Source organism: Haemorhous mexicanus, chromosome 8 (assembly GCF_027477595.1).
Source record: "Haemorhous mexicanus isolate bHaeMex1 chromosome 8, bHaeMex1.pri, whole genome shotgun sequence".
Taxonomy (NCBI): domain Eukaryota; kingdom Metazoa; phylum Chordata; class Aves; order Passeriformes; family Fringillidae; genus Haemorhous; species Haemorhous mexicanus.
Window position 1 is genome coordinate 14,569,906 of NC_082348.1, and position 18,830 is coordinate 14,588,735.

General features: G+C 48.1%; 1 protein-coding gene across 2 annotated transcripts in view; it reads left to right on the forward strand.

Annotated features, from left to right (window-relative positions):
- The window catches only part of IGFBP2 (insulin like growth factor binding protein 2), a 54,874-nt gene extending 36,270 nt beyond the window's left edge, over positions 1–18,604 (forward strand). For both annotated transcript variants that reach the window (XM_059852809.1, XM_059852810.1), the window contains exons 2-4: positions 13,504–13,727; positions 15,152–15,292; positions 17,115–18,604. In XM_059852809.1, coding sequence (XP_059708792.1) covers positions 13,504–13,727; positions 15,152–15,292; positions 17,115–17,282 — 533 coding nt within the window. In that variant the 3' untranslated portion in view covers positions 17,283–18,604. The remainder of the gene's footprint in view (positions 1–13,503; positions 13,728–15,151; positions 15,293–17,114) is intronic.
- The last annotated feature ends 226 nt before the right edge of the window (positions 18,605–18,830 follow it).

The following is an 18,830-nucleotide window of genomic DNA, read 5'->3' on the forward strand; positions in this document are numbered from 1 at the left end:
TCTCTGTTGTGGTTGAAGGGGTTGTCAGTGTGGGTTGTACAGCAGTACCTAAATTCTCTGCCTTCCCTAACTGTAGAAGATGGGGTGTCCTTTGGAGGGTAATTTGAGCTGGTGTTCCCACAGGTAGAGTCCAGCTGGGTTCAACTGTAAAGCTAATTTGCTCACTGCCTTCCTCCCAAGGAATCCAGAAGTTTGTCTTGTTTAAGACAGGTCTGTTTTCCTCTCTAGTGAAACAAGAGTGCCTGAGTAATTATCAAATGCACAGGAACATCCATTGTCAGTTTGGGATAGGAAGTGCAGAGTTTAATTACATTTTGACTTGCTTTCACTTCACTATTCAGATATTTCTTTTCCTAGGTTTGAAGTCTTGTTGGACTGGAACAGGAAGGAGCAGGGGAGCTCATTCAGCTGCTGCTAGTACGCCTTGCTTTTTGCTCGCTTCAAGGGTGGCTTTTGTGTTTAGACATTGGAGAAAAGATACCAGGCAGCAGGGATAAAGGATGGCTGGACTCAGCACTGCAGCATGAAATCAAACTGGAACACAGCACTGGGAGAGCTGACAGTGCTTTGAATATCTTATTCTCATAGGAGGGGGTCAGGCAGGACATTGATGCCTGCTTCCTTTGGAAAGGTTGAAAGCCACAGAGTTCACAAGGTGTGACACTGGCTGAAGAGCATTCTCTTATACGTGGCAGGCAGGAGAACAAGGAGCTGAGGTCAGGGCAGGACATTTGGGAGATGACTGGTGGGGGTGGGGAGTGTATCTGCTGGGCACAAAAAGCAAGAGGTGGTGTAACCGAGGAGGTTCCTTCTGGGTGCCTGAAGCAGATTGTGGGGATTGCTGCATCACAGCCGTGATGTGTGGTGGTGTGATGAAGCATCACTTCAGCCACTTACCTTGAAGCTGCAGTAGTCCTGATTTCCGCAGGTTATTCTGCTTTTAGCAGATACAGAGCTCCCAGGCTGCTTGTGTGGGTTGCATTCTGTGTTAGTATTAAGCAGCATAATGTATTTGTGTGCGTTTGGTGCCCCATGACAGGCGGCCAGCTAAGCAGTCTCGGCCTCAGTTTGCAGGGAGAGAATTAGTCTGGGATGGTGCCCATCCCATATCATGGCCTGAAAGCTGTGGAAGGATGCTTTACATGGGCCCCTGTGAGGATGCCACAGGCCAGCGGAAGTGCCCAAACTCCTTGCCCCAGGAGGCACCAAAACTGTTCTCCCATTTTCCCAGTGACTGCGAAATACTTGGGGTAGCCCAGTGGGAAAACAGGTAACTTTACAGGCAGTGCTCCTCTATGTTCCCAGCTACTGTGTGCCTGGCTTCTGGTTTCACAGGGAAACAGGCATATAGGAGCTGGCAAAGGGCATTTCAGGTAACCTCTCCTCAGTCTGGGGGCATGAAGGACCCTTGTACTTTCTGGAAGGGATTCAAGCGCATCAAATGCAGGCTTCCTGAGCTGGGCTTTTCTGTTGTTCAGGCCACCTGGAAGGATGTGCCAGAGGAATCTCGCAGAGTGATTGTTTGTGAGCGGTAGCTGGCACCAGCACAGCCTGCACTGGGTGGTTGGAGGGGTACAGGGGGGCTGTGTTTTGATTCTGCTTTTCCTGTTTGTTGTAACTTGGCAGAGGCAAAGTTTCAGAGACAGCAGGGGCAGCAAGATCCTTTTTCTTTCTTCCTGGCATGTACCGTACTACCTTCTGCCACTAATTCTGTTTTTTTTCTGGGAAAACAGAATGGGAAGGGAGGATTGGTGGGGTTTAAGTCTGCAGCTTTGAAGCACATAAGCCAGAATATTTAGCATGGGGTTTATTGTCTAGAGGAGACTTTCCTAAAAGCAGCCCCAGAGATTGTGAGCAGCTGTCACAGTAGCTTTTGTTCCTGCTTCAGGTGGGAATTTAGTGGGGAAAAAATTTAAAAAGAAAGAATGAAGAAAGAAGCAAACTTTAGCCACACAAAACCCTCTCCCCAAGGCCTGTTCAGAAAATGGAGATAAAGCAGCAATAAAGTCAAGTGCTCAATTAAGCCAGATGTATGTGCTTTAAAACACTAACAGATGTGGCAACAGTGGCTCTAATAAGTGTAGCTTTATGGACCAAGTGTGGTGGAGGTTGGTGCCCATTGCTTCCTGATGGGGAATAGTGCAGCAGTGCTTTGGTTCTGGGGACTGATGAAAGGGTTATGTAGCTGCTGGGGACTGTTCCCCACTGTCTCCTTGGCTCCTGCCCCCTTTCCTCTGGGATGGCTGTGGTCACAGTGCTTTCCAGTTGTGATGATCTGTCTGAGAGCAGAGCAAGTTACAGCACTCTGGGCAATCTGCCTACTGACAACCTCCCACCTTAGTGCCCCCTTGGTGAGCTCCTTCCCCAGAGCCTGTGCTTGGGGACTTACATGGCCTTAAATGACTGTTGCATTTTGCTTTGAAAATTTGGGGGTTCCAAAGTACCATAGATAAAGGCCAGGTAAAACCTGTTGCATGCTGTACAACATGAGCAGAGCACAGCGTGAGCCGTTCTTGCTGCAGAGCATCTGTCTGGGCTGTGGCTGGGGAGGCTGATCCATGTCAGGTGTGCATTATGTTCAGGACTGGTTTGGAGTTGGGATGTAAACATCCATATGCCGCAAGCCAGCTTATGGTGTTTGGCATTTTGGGGTGAGTTCCGTGGGAGCCTCAGTCCTCCTTGAGGCTGGGGGATTCCCTGCACTTCCTTGCAGAAGCTTAGTGTTTCACTGTTTGGATTGTTTACAAAGGCGGGGGTGGTTTTCTCTAAATTGGGGGCCATCACACCCACTGTATCATCAGATCCCACTTTTCAAGTGCTCTTTGCCACATGCCTGGATCTCTTCCAAGGCTTTAAGTAGTATCCAAATTGTCTGGCCAAGAAAGGGGTTCTGTATAGATCAGGTGTAAAGCAAAGACACCAGGGTGCTTAGTACTGAGTGTGCTGGCAGGCTGTACACAAAATGCTTTCTGGAGCTGTTTAAATGGAAAGATGACTGATGTGCATCCCAGCTTCTGTTACAGTGATTCAGCTGGGTTATCACGTTTGTCTCAGTCACTGTGTTCTGAGGTGGTTTGTTTCTTAAGCTTTGCAATGCCTCCATCCTTCTTGGGAATGCAGCTAGTGATGTTCCCCGTCTTTTCTTCCTTCCTCTACCACAGTTTTATGACTCTCTCTTCCTGCCTTTTGCTCAGCAGGAATCTACAAACTCCCGAGGTTTGAATTTGGGCAGCTTCATGGGTGGCCCAAAATAGAGAGTCTTTTTCAAACAAAGTGAGATCTAGCCCTTTACAGAAAAAAGGCAAGAGACTAAAGCAATATCATCAGAGTGAAGGGGCAGGCTGTGTGGCACTGCTTTCCTCATACCTGTGGGGAGGAACCTTCCCCTTCCGAAGGCCAGGTGGCATGGATGTGGCCATGCTGTAGGCTCTGGAGGTTGGACGTCACTGAGGAACCGTAAAGGTGCCTTGCATTACTTGACTGTGCATGGCCCTTGTATGCCACAAACTGATCAAACTGCTGCCTTCTGGTAGAGTGTCCATGAGTTTGAACGTTTCATTGTGTTCCTGCACGTGTGCATGTGCTGGTCAGCAGTGGGATGAATCTGAAAAGTCTTAATTTTGTCAAAGCTCCTGGTTATTTCAGTAGTAATGCTGTATCAGTGAAGACTTTATCCTTAGAGAGTGGCAGTTGCCTTGTTTCGGTAAATGCACATACTAAGATAAATAGTAAATGTGCGTAGCAAATACTCATGCAAGACCTGGTTCAGTCCCTTCTCATGGAGTACTTGAACACAAGGGTTCAAATTCAGCTCTGCCTCTAGCTGGGAGAAGGGTAAAACAAGGGTTAAAGAAACTGAGCAAAGTGACTGCAAAACTGAGTGAAATACTGCCCCAAGAACAGATGGCCAAAGTGTTTTGACATAACCTGAAACAATTGTGGTGTTGCTTAGCTTGGATGTCAAATGAGAAAAAAACACAATCTGGGAACAGCTCAACTTGTGGCTTAAATGTGGGATATAGCAACTAAGTAATAGCCCTCATGAGGAGGGAAGATAATGAGTGTGAGTGCTGGAGGCAGCTGGGAGATGCTCGTGGGCAGGCTCAACTAAATTGCAGCAGATACTCCCTCTTCTACCTACAGTTCAGTGCTCTGGTTTTATTTGGAGGCACCTGTGCTTTGTGCCTGGGGAACAGGCGGGTTTCTGGGGGAAAGCAAACAGGGTTGGCTTTAAGGGCTGGTGCACAGCTCAGGGGCTGCATGGGGACAGTGGGTCCAGCAGACCTTAAAGTGAGACTGATGGTGTTGGCTGTAGGGCTCTGGCAGAGTTTCTGAGAAGTTAGGAAGAAATTACTGTAATAATAGTGTGTTTTGAAAAAGGCAGACTTTTAGGAAATGTGCAATGAGATTTGGGTGGGTGGTGAGGGGAGCCCTGGCCTCAGCTGCTGTCTGGAAAATTGACTTTGGAAAAGTGAGATGTTATTTAAAAGCTAGTAATAGAAATGACTGAAGTTCATTCCATTTGTATGCATAATAACTGGAGAAGCCAATGCGGCTGAGAAGGGAGTAGAGCAATACCAGAGATAGGTGAGAGATGGCTCTCACAGGCAGGATGAAGCACCTTTTTGTTTAAGTGTTTTTTTGCTTTATTTGTGGGTTGTTTTTTGTTTGATTGGGGGATTTTATTCCTAGTTTTGAGGAATTTTCCACCTTTCTTGAGGGTCCAAGGTCAGACTTCTGGCTGTGCTGCACACAGCCTTCCCAGATGGTGCAGTACTCTGCCACAGGCTCCTCTGCTCATGCTGGGTCCAGAGCCACTTCCTCACCAGCCACTGATCCTGATGGGGTTGGGAACAGGCACCAAATGGTTACTCATAAATCAGTGAATTGCAGTTGGGCTTCCAGAGCCAGAGGACATCTTTTTGGTGAGCTTTTGTCTATCCTTGAGGAGCCGGAACAGGCAGAGGGCATTTTTAGAGACTATCTCCCTTAGCTTCTTATATGAAAGAACCCACAAAATTTCCTTCAGCCACCTCTCCTTGAAGCAAGACGTCTTGTATTTGGCTAAAGCACCCTATCCAAGAGACATGGACAGATGTGAGTACTTCCTCTAGTAGTCCATCTCTTGCAGGTTCAAACTGATCTTTGGCAGTCTGTCTCCAGCTATCATGGTGTTTGCTTGTTGCTGCCTGCACCTATAAAGGTAATAATTTAAAAATAGGAGAATAGTCTGAAAAAGGTTGTGTATGCTATAATTTTTTCCAAAATATGTGATGGAAGCAGAAAAATTTAGTATGATTTTGAAGAGTTTCTTGTTTGTGATTGTGTTCGTCAGATCATAAGTCCTTCATCAGTCCTTCCTGGCAGGCTGCAGAGTGTATACCTGGGAATCAGCCTTGTTGAGATTTACAGCTCCTGTCATTTTGGCACCATCTGGCTCTCCTGCAGGAAAGAGAGGTACAGCAGCCCAATGCCAAACAGAGATCATCTAGATAGTAATGAACATGAAGGCACCCTCATGGAGGCTGTGGTAAGGAAAACTCTCCGGTGCTTGCATACTCTGGACTGTGGGATGCAAAACCCCTGACAAATTTGGACTTGGGGTTAGAGATGAGCCCATGTTTCCATTGTGGAAAGACACGTAATTCAAACACAACAGTTAAACCTATAGGAAATGAATAAGGTGATTTTGTGGTTCACTTTTAATCTGGAAGTTCATAGGAACCAAGGATTTAGGTGCTGATCTTATACTAGGAATTGGTTCAGGCTTTTTTGGGTGCCTGAAGACCACACAGATGCATGTGAGTGAGCGGGGAAGGAGAGCAGAGATTTGGTCTGCTAGGATTAATGGCTTCTTTCATTCAGGCAGAAGCCCCTAATGACTAAATAGTAACTACTCTGGGGATTTTACAGACAGGGTCAATGTCAAATTGGGAAGCTGCAGTGCAATTAATTTAAGCTGGGAAGTGTTTTCAAGTTAATTCATTTGGTTCTGCTGGGAAGGTTGGAGCTTTGCAGAGGGCTAATTGTAGAACTGTGTTGAAAAGGCTGAGATACGGTTCACTAACAAGGGGGAATGCTTTTATGGTGGCAGGGAACTTGGAGAGCCTCACTCAGCAAAACCTTCCAAACGCGTTAAAGGTCTTTCCCCTGAGCATGCTGCCTTCACACGTGTTGAGGTTAAGTACCTGCACAAAAAAACTGTCATCAGCCATGAGATGAGACCCTCTGGCTCCTCAGCCTCAGCTTTTAGCTAAGTCCAGAGTGTCTCTGCTGTAGGTGTGCACTGGGATGCACAGTAGCTCCATGCTTAGGAGAAGTTGCAAAAGAAAAGCAGGATTGTAAGTGGAAGCTTGGTAAATGAAGGGACTTGAAGCATTCTCCTGCATTTTTGAGGGTCCTGAACAGCATTCTCACCATTCTTGGCACACAGTGAACAGCTGGTGCAGGAGAGAGCAGGATATTGCAAATAATACGTGCAGGCTCACTGCTGGCCGGAGGAGGGCTGGAGCAGACCTTCCCCAGCGGTGGTTTGTGCTTTGCTGCGTCTGCACAGAGTGGACTGATAATATGCTACACGGCCCTTCAGTCAAATAATTTGGAAAGAAATCTAACAAAACCAACCCTGCTGGTTTGTCTCCCTTCAGCCTGGTTGCACGTTTCCATGAAATGGTGGAAACTTACTATTTTTGTGAATTGTGTTCCTGTTTGAGATGCAGTTGGCATTTGCTGACGTGTTTGTAGATATATTGAGAGGTGGAGGGGGAGGAAAGCTAATAGGGAGACAGGCAGTCATACAAACATACACACATGCAGAATACACAGAGGCTGTGTAATTGCACAAGTCCCGTATCCTTGGGAAACCAGTCTACAAACATGGTTAAAAAAAAAGAAAAAAAAGGCTGTTTGAAGTAAAGCCTGAGGGAAGGGACATCTTGGTCCCTCTTCTATCCTCATCTGACGTCAGCTTCATGTCAGCATTGCTTCCCCCTTCGTCCTGGAGGTCTTTGTGTGCAGAGGTGCACAGGTGTGCTGCGGGACACTGTGCAGTGGTAAGAGGTTTTCCTCTGGCTCTGGACCTAGGTGGATGGAGGAGGGAAAGTTGAGCTCTCCAGCCACCAGGAATAGGCAGAGAAAAGAGAGCAAAGCAAGCTGCTGAAAGCTCTGCTGCCTGGAGTCAGTGTCCCTAGCATTTTGGAGGAGCATAAAGCATTTCCTGTAGGATGCCAGAGTCAAAGGAAAGCACTGGGTGCCCCTTGGATCACCCCTCAGTGCCAGCTGCTCAGGGTAGGGAGAGGAGCTTGCTAAGCAACCCCTGGCCAGAACATGCCGTTCCCTGTTCCCTCCCCAGTCCTGCCTTCCCTGCTAGTAGAGATGGGCTGAAAAGATCTCATGGCAAAAAAAAAAAAAAAAAGGTGAAGGTGTTTAGGTGTTTGCGCAGCCCTTAGGGCTTTTGGCCCCAGAAGATCTGAGAGTGCTTTGTGGACAGCTTATCACAGAGGTAAAGCAAGCTCTTGGAGACTAATGTGGGAATTTTCTGGCTGTGGTGTGCAATTCCTCACTGGTACTGAGCAAGTTAGTGTGATGAAATAACCCTGGGAGTGCAGGCAGGCAGAGAGTCCTGGGGAGCTCTTCAGCAGATGGAGAGATGCTCTGAAGTGATCGGTGTCCCATGATGGTAGGTTGTGTTTCTGAGAGATTGGGATGACTGATCTTCAGGCTGGTCCTTGCAAAAGCTGGGTGGCACAGACACCTCTGGACTTGTAAGTCCTTTTAAACCAAATCAACAGCTTAAACATGACACGTTCCCTGTGCAGAACTGGATGAGGCTAAGCAGAACAGGCTGCTGACAGAGGAGAGGGGACAACAAGCAATATGGGGGTGTCCCTGTACTTGAATCCAGAAGGGGTCATGCACAGCTTTTCCCTCTTAGGTCTGTCAATGGCTGTTAAACCTAGTCTAGATGAAATAGCTTTGGTTTCTGAACTGCCAATGGCCAGGAGGAGAGCAGTGGAAGAATTGCTCTGTAATTGTCCTCTTTTCTGCCCCTCCCCTGAGCATCCATGGTTGACCTCTGTGAGAGATGCTGTTCCAGGGCAGGTGATGCTACTTCTCTGATGTGTGCCCTTCTCCCATTGCTCCCTCTCCTACCCAGCCCATTGCTTATGCTCTCTCTGTGGCATTTCCAGATGCACTTTTGTGCAAAGTGAAGAGTGAAACTTGAGTGGGTGCTTTGGTTTCATCTGCCTCTGGACAGCTGCTTTCAGACTGGCTTGATGATGATGGGGCCAGACCATGTACCAGTGCTCCCACATTTTCCCTCCGCTGCCAGCTGAGTGTGGATGGATGCTGTGCCACGGCTCAGTGCTTTACAGGTTGGCAGTGCTATTTAGCAAACCCTGGGTCCTTTTTGGGGGTAGGGTGGGGGCCAGAGGTCCTGGGTGTAGGGGCGGGCTTTGTTCTTGGCAGCTCCTGCTGTGAAGAAATTGCAATGCCAGTATAATCCTTGTTGGCAAAGTTTTTCTGAGGTTTCTGAGTTCCAAGTCATAACACCAGAGCTGTTGCACCTTTGCCTAGGGCTCTTCTTGAAGTACTTTGCAGATTGATGAGGCAGGGGTCACCGGGGCTATGGTTGGGGTTTGTCTGCTCCTTACCTACCTTCCTACAAGTAATTCTTCCAGTGGGGCTGTTGTGCATATGAAAGGTCAGGCTTAAAGACTCTGTCTGCTCTCAGGCTGCACAGGACAAGCACTGGCTTCTTGGCAGCATGGGACAGGCAGCTCTGCTCTTCAAAATAAAACGTGGCAAGCAATAAGACATTTAAATTATCTTGAAATAATAGAACTTGCAGTCACAAAAAGCTAAAACATGCAAAAACACCCACCAAACCTAGATAAGACAGATGACACTGCTCAGGGTGAAAAATGTCTTCATGGATGCTGCATTCCTGCAACCCCAAGTGTGCTCACTCCTGTACATGGTGCAGTGCCAGGCCAGGACTTGAGCTTCTGGATTTGCCCATATATTCCATGCATGGCTTTGGGCAGCACTCTCAAATATTTTTGTGCCTTTTTTTTGGTTTTCTTTAACCGTGTGCAATTCAGGATGAACACTTTTCTGTCTTCAGGGTAATCAATGAACTGCAAAGCTCTTAGACACCTGCAGAAGGAAAGTGCTGGCCAATGGAGGCTGTGATTGCTGCAGGAGGGAGATGTAAGCCCTGCCCAGCCCAGGACACAGCCGGGACCCCCAGATAGTGGGGTTTCAGGCAGGGTGTTGAAGGCTACTTCGGTGAAACTTTCTGTGGGTCTGGGACCTTAATCAGCATTTAAACACTGTGCAAACACCCTGGGCAGATAAGCGAATGCACGTGAAACCCTCTGGGCAAGCTGTTGATGAAGGAAAGCAAGTGCAGAGAGAGCAGGAGCGGCACTGGCAAGGGCGGCTGCAGTCCTTGGCATGGTGTGTGCTCCCCGTGATAGAGCCTGGCTCTCCTGTGCTAAGTGAGTGCTACTGGCTCCATCCTGTTCTGCTGCCCAGATACGCTTCAGGGCTCTTCAAAGGGATAAAAATATATTTTTAACCTGAGGCAGCTGCCTTTTTTTGTGTGGTACATTTTTTCTTGTAGCTCTGGAAGTGACAGGTTGTTTTTCAGCCCCTCTGTTTCTCAGCTGTCTCGGCAAAGGTGCCTAGAGGTCTCAAACCAGATTCCCGAAAATTTTAGCACTGGAAATTGGTAGTTGCTTTTGAGAATGTTGGCGAGACGGTGCAGCTCCCTACAGATGTTAACTGATGGCCATTAGAACAGGCTTTTTCCTAAGCCAAGTCCTCGCCCCACTGAAGCAAATGGGAATTTTCCTTGAAAAAGGCCATAAAGAAATCATTTTCTTGGCAAGTAGAGAGGTGTTTCATGGACTCTACATCAGCATTCAGGAGAACTTCAGCTATCTGCTTAGATTCCTGCCCCACTTGTCCCACCCTGCACAAAGCTTTCTACCTTTTGATCCGAAATAACAAGGAGATGTTTTCCACATGCCGTAAGAAAGAACTATAAAACAATTGTTTTGGAGTTTGGCGCCACTCCCTTACAGATATATTTAGTGTGAATTGAAATTGGTCAGTAAAAAGGCATTGGTCAGGATGACAGACAGATTAGGGCTCTGTGTCTTGAGACTATTACATACCTGCCCATCCCATGCTAGTAGGGGTGGTAGGTGGCTTCATTAGTTCATGGTTTGTAATAAACAAGCATGACTTGCAGCTTTTGGGCAGCATTAGAATGCATTATCTTGCTATAAGAGGGGTTATTTGGCTTGTGTCATGCTCTGTGCTGTTGTGACCTCAGATCTTTATCTCTCCACTCCTCTTGTTGCTCCCCAGCCCTTTTGCTCTTTCAAATGCCGTCCATCACACCTGGTGCTCAGCCTTCTCCTGTGCATGCAGCTTGTCCTGAAAGAAATGCTGGTGCTCTGCACATGGGGCCAAACCCTTTTGTCTCATCTCCCTTCCCCTGTGATGAAGCCACCTCTGGAAGCTCCAAGTCAGGATAGCTTCTCTTAAGAGCAGCACCAGATTTGGGAGAGGGAAAAGCTGTGATGGGGTTCTGCCATCAGCCCCAGCTGGACCAGTCCAGCTTGGCAGCAGGGTCAAAGGCATGGCTCACTGTGGCTGACTTGGCCTTAGAGAAGAGAGCTTAGAGTCAATAGCAGCTAGGCCTTCCTGGCTGCTGATCCAGTCTTGCTCCTGTGATGGTGCCTGGGGAGCCAAGACCAATCTCTCCTGTCCCTGGGTGTGTTCACGCACATTGACTTGCACACTCCACTCCCATCAGTGGTTTTCTTTGGGCTGATACTTGTTAGCATTGGAAAGTGAGAAAAATGAACAAAAATATTATCAGAAGCAGGTTTTGTGAATGAATCAGCCGACAAGAGGCTTACCAGCTCGCCTGCATTTACTAGCACAGTGCTTATTTGGGCAGATGTCTATGTATTTTAGTTGGAGGCAGGAAGGAGTGAGAATGGATGGGGGAAGACATCACTTCCAGTTTGCTGCTTTTCTGTCAGTTTGTACCATCTTTTTTTGAATGAAGCAGAGGACTGCAGTGTGTCTGAGAACCCTGCTGCTGCCCTTGTTCTGCTGTTGTTGACAATGTGGAGGGCACCAAGGAGAGGAGCACAAAAGAGATCAGAAGGCTAAAACTCTCCTAAGCCAGCCTTGCCTCTCCAGCCTCACCTATCTGTTAATGGTGCTTTTTTAGTTGATTCTCTCTAAAGGCGGCCTCATGGCCTTCTCTCTTCTCACTATGTGTTTCTAATTAATGGGGAGACTGGTGTATAAACAGAATATTCCTGCTCAAAATATTGCTTGTCTGACTCCTAGGATGATGGCCAGATGGCAATCACCAGGCAGCAGCCTAGACTTCAAGCTCGCCCATCTGGCTATCAAACCCGGTCTCAATTCTCAGCTGGAACCAGAACTGAGGAAAGCAATGGGCTTTGCCAGACTGGTTTTGCCCCATGTTTGCTTTTCAGTTGCTACCTAAGCAGCTAAAAACCTGCAGACCAAATGCATTTAGTATTTCTGGAAATCGTGAAGAAGTTAAAAAAGATCCTGGACAAATCCACTGAGGGATGGGTCTTTTGGTGGCTTTTCAATCCTGTGTGTCAGATGCAGTCTTCAGCCATGAAAGTGCTCTTACTGCTGGTCTGCAGCACAGACTGGGAATGGTCCTTCTGCTCCTAAGCAGTTGCTGATGGTCTCTCATGAATGGCAGGCTGGGCTGGATGGCTCCTTGATCCAGCCCACCTGGGCCATCTTGGCATCAGGCAGCTGCATGTTTGCTGAGTAAATTCAGACAAAATTCTTCTTGCAGTTTCTTGTTTGTGAGCTTGGGGTTGTAATACCTGAATAGAGCTTAGAAAGCTGTGGCAGAAATAAAACACTTTCTATTATGATTTTTTACTCTGTCATGACAGTAGGGCTATGCTGACAGTAAAGACAAACATCGTCATGCAGATTCTGAAAAAAAGGAACTGTTAACATCTGTAAATGCTCTGTATGCTTGGTCCTCTGAGAAGCAGGAGAGATCCATAAATTAAGCACTGTTACATGAGCTAAAGCATTGCTTGCCCTGCATCATGCACAGTTTGATATGATTTCTTTACCGCTAGATAAGTGCCTGAGTTCCATATTGCTGGAAAGCTGAAATTGGAGGTGCCAGAGAGAGTTCTGGTGCTGGGAAGTTGGGTGCTACAGTTCTTCCTTGGCAATACTGAAAGACACTTCCTGTTTGTCACCATCACCAGAACAGCCTGGTCTGTCCCCTGGTATGGTACCTGTGGAGCTGCTCAAGAGGTTTTGTGTAGAGAGATACATACAGAGACATACAAAGCCTGGCCTGGATTATTACACTGGGAGGTGATGTACATATGTGAGTTCAATCCTAATTTGGGCTGGAAGGGACCTCTGGAGGTCTTGCTTCAAGTCACAGCTTAATTCAGGCTCAGCTTCAGTATTATATTTAGCTACAGTATTAGATGTACTTGCTCAGCCAGATCAGAGCAGGCAAAAAGGAGTGATCAACTGTCACCTCCTAGGTGTTAGAAGCAAACAGGAAGAATTGAGATCTGTCGTCATTGCCACAGCAAAGTCCAAAGAGACTGGTGGCTGCAGCATTGTGACCATCGTGTCCTGCTGTGGCAAGGTTTGCTCTCACAAGTTTCTGGCGAATTGGGAAAATGCATAAAGCACAGAGCAGAGGAGATGGAAAAAGTCCAGAAATCCCCATATTTCCCCTAACTGATTTTGAAATGGCTGAACTAGCTGGGATCTTGTGGCATTCAGCAGTGGCAGAGTTGTGATTGTTCCACTGTCAGCAGAAGTGGCCGAATGCAATAGTAGGTAGAAGCTAAATGAATAACACGGTGTATGAGAAACAATTGGAAAGATGGTATGGCAAGGTTGATGATCACTGAAATGGCAGTATCTCCAAAGGATATTAGGGTGGCCACATGGCCTCAGTACAGAGGTGAGGTATTTTTGAAAGCAGAGCTGAGAATTTATTTTAGCACATGAATGTTGAGTAAGTATTCCTGGAGATACTCTGGGGGATGACAGATGGACTCAAGGTATTGTAACTAATCACTGTGGTTTTAAGTGTTGGAGGTGAAGTACACTTGGCATCTCTAATCCAACTGGACTTCTTATGGGAAAATTGCATTCTTGGGAAGTAATTTAGAAGGTCACAGAAAAGCCAGAAAGAACTTCTCCAGCAGCGATTTCCCCTGCTCTCTAAACTGTCTTTTAGAGTGGTAATAACTCCAGAATGAAAGAATCTATTCTCACCTTCCAGATGAAAGGGCTAATGCAATTTAAAAATTTTGCATGCAAAGATTTTATGGCTTGGTAACCAGCCACGTCTGAAAATGATCCAGGGCAGGATGAACATGTGAGGCAGCGCCTGACTGAGCTGGACACTTTCCTTGTCTGCTCTGTCTCCTGCAGATAATGGTGATGACCGGTCTGAGAGCATTCTTGCTGAGAACCACGTGGATGGCACCGTGGGGATCCTGAGTGGAGCTGGAGGGAGGAAGCCCATGAAGACGGGCATGAAGGAGCTGGCAGTGATGAGGGAGAAGGTGAACGAGCAGCAGCGGCAGATGGGCAAAGTCAGCAAGGCCCATCACAACCACGAGGACTCCAAAAAGTCACGGCTGTCGACGGGCAGGGTGAGAGGGCAGGGCTGTGGGGAGCTAAGGGGGGCAGCTGTGGGCTCACTGGGAAATGCTGACTGCAAATCCTAAGTGCCACCTGTAATAAACTGTCTTGAAACCAGAAAAAATAAATTGAAAGAAAAAAGTGGGGAGAAGCAGAAGAGGAGAAGCAAACATTTTTGGCCTGATGCTGGGGCTGAACACACCATCTAATGAACTTTGACATGCTGGTCAGGAGGCATTATTTTCATGGCAGCTTCACCTCCAGAAGGGGGGCTTCTTTTGGCTCAACACCCACCTCTGCAGGGGTGCAGGCATACCCTTTCCCCATGGACTGGCTTTCTCACACCCTTTTTCCCTAGGTAGACATGGCCCAAGAGGATTTGAGAGGCCAGAAGCAGGGCTGTCTGCCTGCTGCAGGGCAGCCCCAGTCCAGGTTAAAGGAGGCCACAAGCCCCGAGGATGACCTGAGTGGCTGTCCTGTAGCAGGGAGAGTGCTCTTAAGACCTCCCAGTCTACTTGCCTGTGCCTGTCTGTTATCCAGTTCTTGGCCGCGGCTTCCCTCTAGTGGGAAGCTTGGTCAAGGCAACTAGATGGGATGGGAATGGGGATGGAGATTGAAATCCACCCCAAAGGGTTCACAATATACATTCCTGTAAACATACAGAATATTAATATCTGGGGAGCACAGGGACAGAAAGGAACTTTAAAAGAGTCCTCATGCCTTCCAAAGACTAGGCAAAACAGAAGATAGAAATAAAATGTAGGCACCATCAACTTTAAGAGCTCACATGCTGCTGCTGCTCCTTTGCAAAAAAAACCCAAAACCTCACCCACTGCAAAAGCAGAGAGGTGTGGACTCAGTTTGGCTCACATCTGGCATATTTCAATCACACTGCCTTGGCTGAAAGCCCTGTCTGGGAGCTGGTCTGGGAGCTGGTGTGGAGCAAGTAGGATGCTTCCAGAGGCTTGCTTGGGGTACTCCCATTCCCAGGTCTTTCTCTCCACTCCCGTGGAGTCTCACATGCTTTTGAGTTGTACTTCTGGGCCAAAAGTACATCACAGGTGTGTGCTCTGGGCTATGCTTATGGAAACGCTCTTGATCTGTCTGGACTAGCCCTGCTTCATGTCACTTGCCACCACCAGTGGGAGCCATGGTAGCCTCTCTGAGGTTTTTCCTCTGTATCCAGGACTTGGGGCCTGGTATTATGTTGGTTCTTGGCCACGTCAGGTACATGGGAGACGTGCATGTCTATGCACAACTCTGATTTTGGCTGCCTGCAGGTGAACTCTGAATCAGGACCCAGTGGCAAACCTGTGTCTTTAGGGATGCACATGTGTTCATCCCTACTGGTGTTACCATTGTCCACAGTGTTGATGCTGAATGGTACCATTGTCCTGATAATACATTTTTTTTCTGCTTTCTGGGCTGTTTTCAGACCCCTTGTCAGCAGGAGCTGGATCAGGTCCTGGAACGCATCTCTACCATGCGGCTGCCAGATGAGCGAGGGCCCCTGGAGCATCTCTACTCCCTTCACATCCCCAACTGTGACAAGCATGGCTTGTACAACCTCAAACAGGTAAGTGGGGAGAGTGGGGGCTCTGGGGCTGTCTGTGCTTCCAGCAGCAGCCGTGGCTCACTGTCTGTCCCCACCATGTGCAGACACAGAACATGCATAGGTCAGGGCTGGGCTGATACCCTGCGTATGATGTGAGGTGTGGGGTAAATAGAAAATGCTGCACGTGGCATGGACAGGTTTAGTTACGCCCATATGCATCTGCAGCCACTAGTTTGCAAGTGGAGATGAAATTCATATCTACACATGACTGTGGGCAGTCCAGAGATGGAGAATCAGTTTAGTTCTTCTTTCCCACAAGAGCTGCTTACCTGTCCAGGTCTATTTTCTTGAACTTTGAGCCAGATCTTGTCTTGTCTGGGCCCTGCTGCAGGAGAAAAGCAGAGAGGGACTGAATACTGACCAGTCTTGCAGGCAAAGCAGAAGGTGCTTCTGGGAGTCAGGAAAGTTTCCTACTGTACTTTACTGGTTTTCCTCCACAAGTCAAGGCTGGTCCCACAGCTCCAGGAGGGATTCCTTCCAGGCAGGGTGGGGTTTGGATGCAGCATGCTTCTGAAGGTATTTATGGGACCCAGAAGAACTCAGAAAACTTGTGTGTCTGAATTCTGACTTCTGGCTTCATTCATGCAAAACCACCAGGTGTCAGTGGCTGAGGAATGGGAAAAAACTGCCGGGAAAAACAGCAGGAACAACAGCTGGTGCAGGGTTGGCTGGAGTAATCTGTGAATAGTACCTGGATTTGAGGATTCCTTATAGCTGAGTCTTTGGAGTGGACCCATGCTGTTTTTATGGCTAGGCCTTTTACTTGGGGCTACTTCTACCACTTCATCAGATGCATGAATTAAAAAGGCCCAAAACCCAGGATGCTCTGAGAGAATCTCCCTCTGTCCATTCTCCTGTCGATTGTCCCACTTGGGCCCTCACCCATCCACCCCTGAAGAGCCCCATGGGCTGGCTGGATCTCCCAGCATGAGCACACTTGGAAGGGCTAGATGGAGCAGAGGTGGCAAATTCCCTATAAGATGTGCCATATCTGGAGAATGAGCTCGGACACTGTGGTGATGCTTTGTGTGCCGCAGAAATAAAACAGTCTCTGCTGCTCTTTGTGCCTGAGGAACAAATCAGCCTGCACTGGCCTGCTTAGAGTAACCTCTGCATCTCCACTACAACCTGTTCAGAAATGTATCTGCTGGGGTTGAAGGGATGAACATCAGGTTCAAAATGCCTGCAGCACTGCAGGGCAAGAGGAGGACGATAACTATGAGACCAAGAAACTTTTCTCTAACAAGACTGGGAGGACATAGGCCAGGTCCACATACACCATGGTCCCTGCCTCTGTTCTGGGATAAGTGAATCTCTGTTTGTTCTGGCATTGGGGTCTGGCTTGATCTGATGTTTGTTTAGCCTAATCTGCAGGTGAGAAGAATCTTATTCAGCTCCTCTGTCAGTCTGTCTCATCCCTCTTTCCCAAGGGATCTTTGTCTCTTTGGATGCTTTCATCCACAGTTGGCAGAGAGTGATGCATTTCAGGGACACTTGTCCTTCTCGGTTCATTAGAATTGGCTTCTTGGTCCCTGGCACAGCCCTTGGGGAAAGAGGTTCAGCCTTCACCCTGGACTGCTGGAGTAACACTGCTGGTGCAGCATAGGCCCTGGTGGGTTTGAGTACAGCATCCCATGGATTTTGCCTGAATCTAAACTAGTGCCAGATCACCAGAGAAACCCCAGCTCTGCCAGTGCTGGGGCTTTTGGGCTGGGTGACCTGGGAAGTGGTTTGTTTTGTCCTTCTCTTGACTCTGACACGTGTCCTGTCCCTCTCCATGCAGTGCAAGATGTCGGTGAATGGGCAGCGTGGCGAGTGCTGGTGCGTGGACCCCATCCATGGGAAGGTGATCCAGGGTGCACCCACCATCCGCGGGGACCCCGAGTGCCACCTCTTCTATACAGCCCATGAACAGGAGGACCGGGGAGCACACGCCCTGCGGAGCCAGTAGACAGATGTGATCTTGCTGGCTGGAGGTGGCTCACTGTGGCCCCAGTGCTGGATTTTACATGGGTTTCAGCGTGTCTCTTAAGGCTCTGGAAGAGACTGGGTGCTGCCCTCCTTCCTCAGCTGCCTGGTTCCTGGGGAGGGGAGGGATAAGGGGAGGGGAAGGTGGTGGGGGGTTTGCAAGGAGAAGGGACTGCTTTCTTAGTCTTTCACCCAACATAAACCAGAGAACTGGTCTTTTTTGCTCCTCGCCCTGCAGCCCTGCCCTCCCTGCTGCTTTGCGGCATCTTTCTGCACCCTCCAGCACAGAGTGCTATGTGCTCCCTGACCCCTCCCAGGGGACAAAACCCCTTGCTATGAGCGGGAGAGGGTAAAAAAACTGAAAGAGCCCAGCCTTTTCCCCTCTTTTTCTCTCTTCCCCAAGACCAAAGACTGTAAATACTGTCACCTGCCTCTTGTGTCCTGCCAGTCAGTCTCTTGTGCCCCAGCCCAGCCATCAGTCCTGGCATGGGATGTGGTGTGGGAGGGAGGAAAGGAAGAAAGACCCTGGATTCCCAGCTTGAACATATCACCACAGTTGGGATGTGTTCCCCAAGGAAGCAGCAGTGAGGGAAAGGGCTGAAGATGAAACAGCTGCCACCTTGCCCCCTAACAACACTTGGGTGCTTCCTTTGCTTGTGCTGGGGCACAGCCAACTCCACAGGGGCCCAGCTTCAGCCACTGGTGTGGGAGCATGGGGCCTTTGGGTGATAGCAAAGCTAAATGCTTGTTTTTCCACGGGATTTGAAGGGCTTTTGCACAGTATTTCTTAGGATCAGCTTATGCCGAGGGAGCTAAAATGAACTTGCCGAGGCTGGGTGGAAGGATGCGTGTGTAGATTTAGGATAACAAGCCAGGGAATGTCTCTCTTTCTCTCATTCATTTTTTCTTTATTTCTAGATAGGAAAAAACAAAACAAAACATCTAAAACCTGCGTTCCCAAGCAGCTGCCCTTGTCCCTCCATTTTTGCTTGGGACTGAAGTGAGCATCTGTTATTCAGCACATTACTTTTTCTTTTTGTAAGTAAATTACAGTATATATCTTGCTTTGTAAAGGCCCTCACTCACACACACACATACAAACACACACACACACTCACATACTCTCACACTCCTCTGCCCATACACACATTTGTATAGATGAAATCCAAGTGATTCCAGGTGCTCTGAGAGGTTTTGTGCTGGACATGCTGAGGAGAAATGTGTCTCTGCTGTTAATTCACCTGTTGATTTCTTTCTGTACAGAACACACTGATGCTGAGAATAAATAACTTCCCCATTGCCTAATCAAGGAGGTTTTATTTTCTTCTTCTTTTTTTTTTTTTTTTTTTTTTAATATGGATGTCCTTACCGGAGCAATTGCAAAACCCCTCTCCTTGGAGTTCATGTCTCAGGCTTTTCTTAAATGGTTTGTTGTTTCTTGTCCCCCTTCTTGGACCAACATTTCAGATCTGAAGTGTGAAGGGTGCAGGTGGGCTTTGTTAAATTTGGGCCCTCGTGCCTTTGCAGGGGT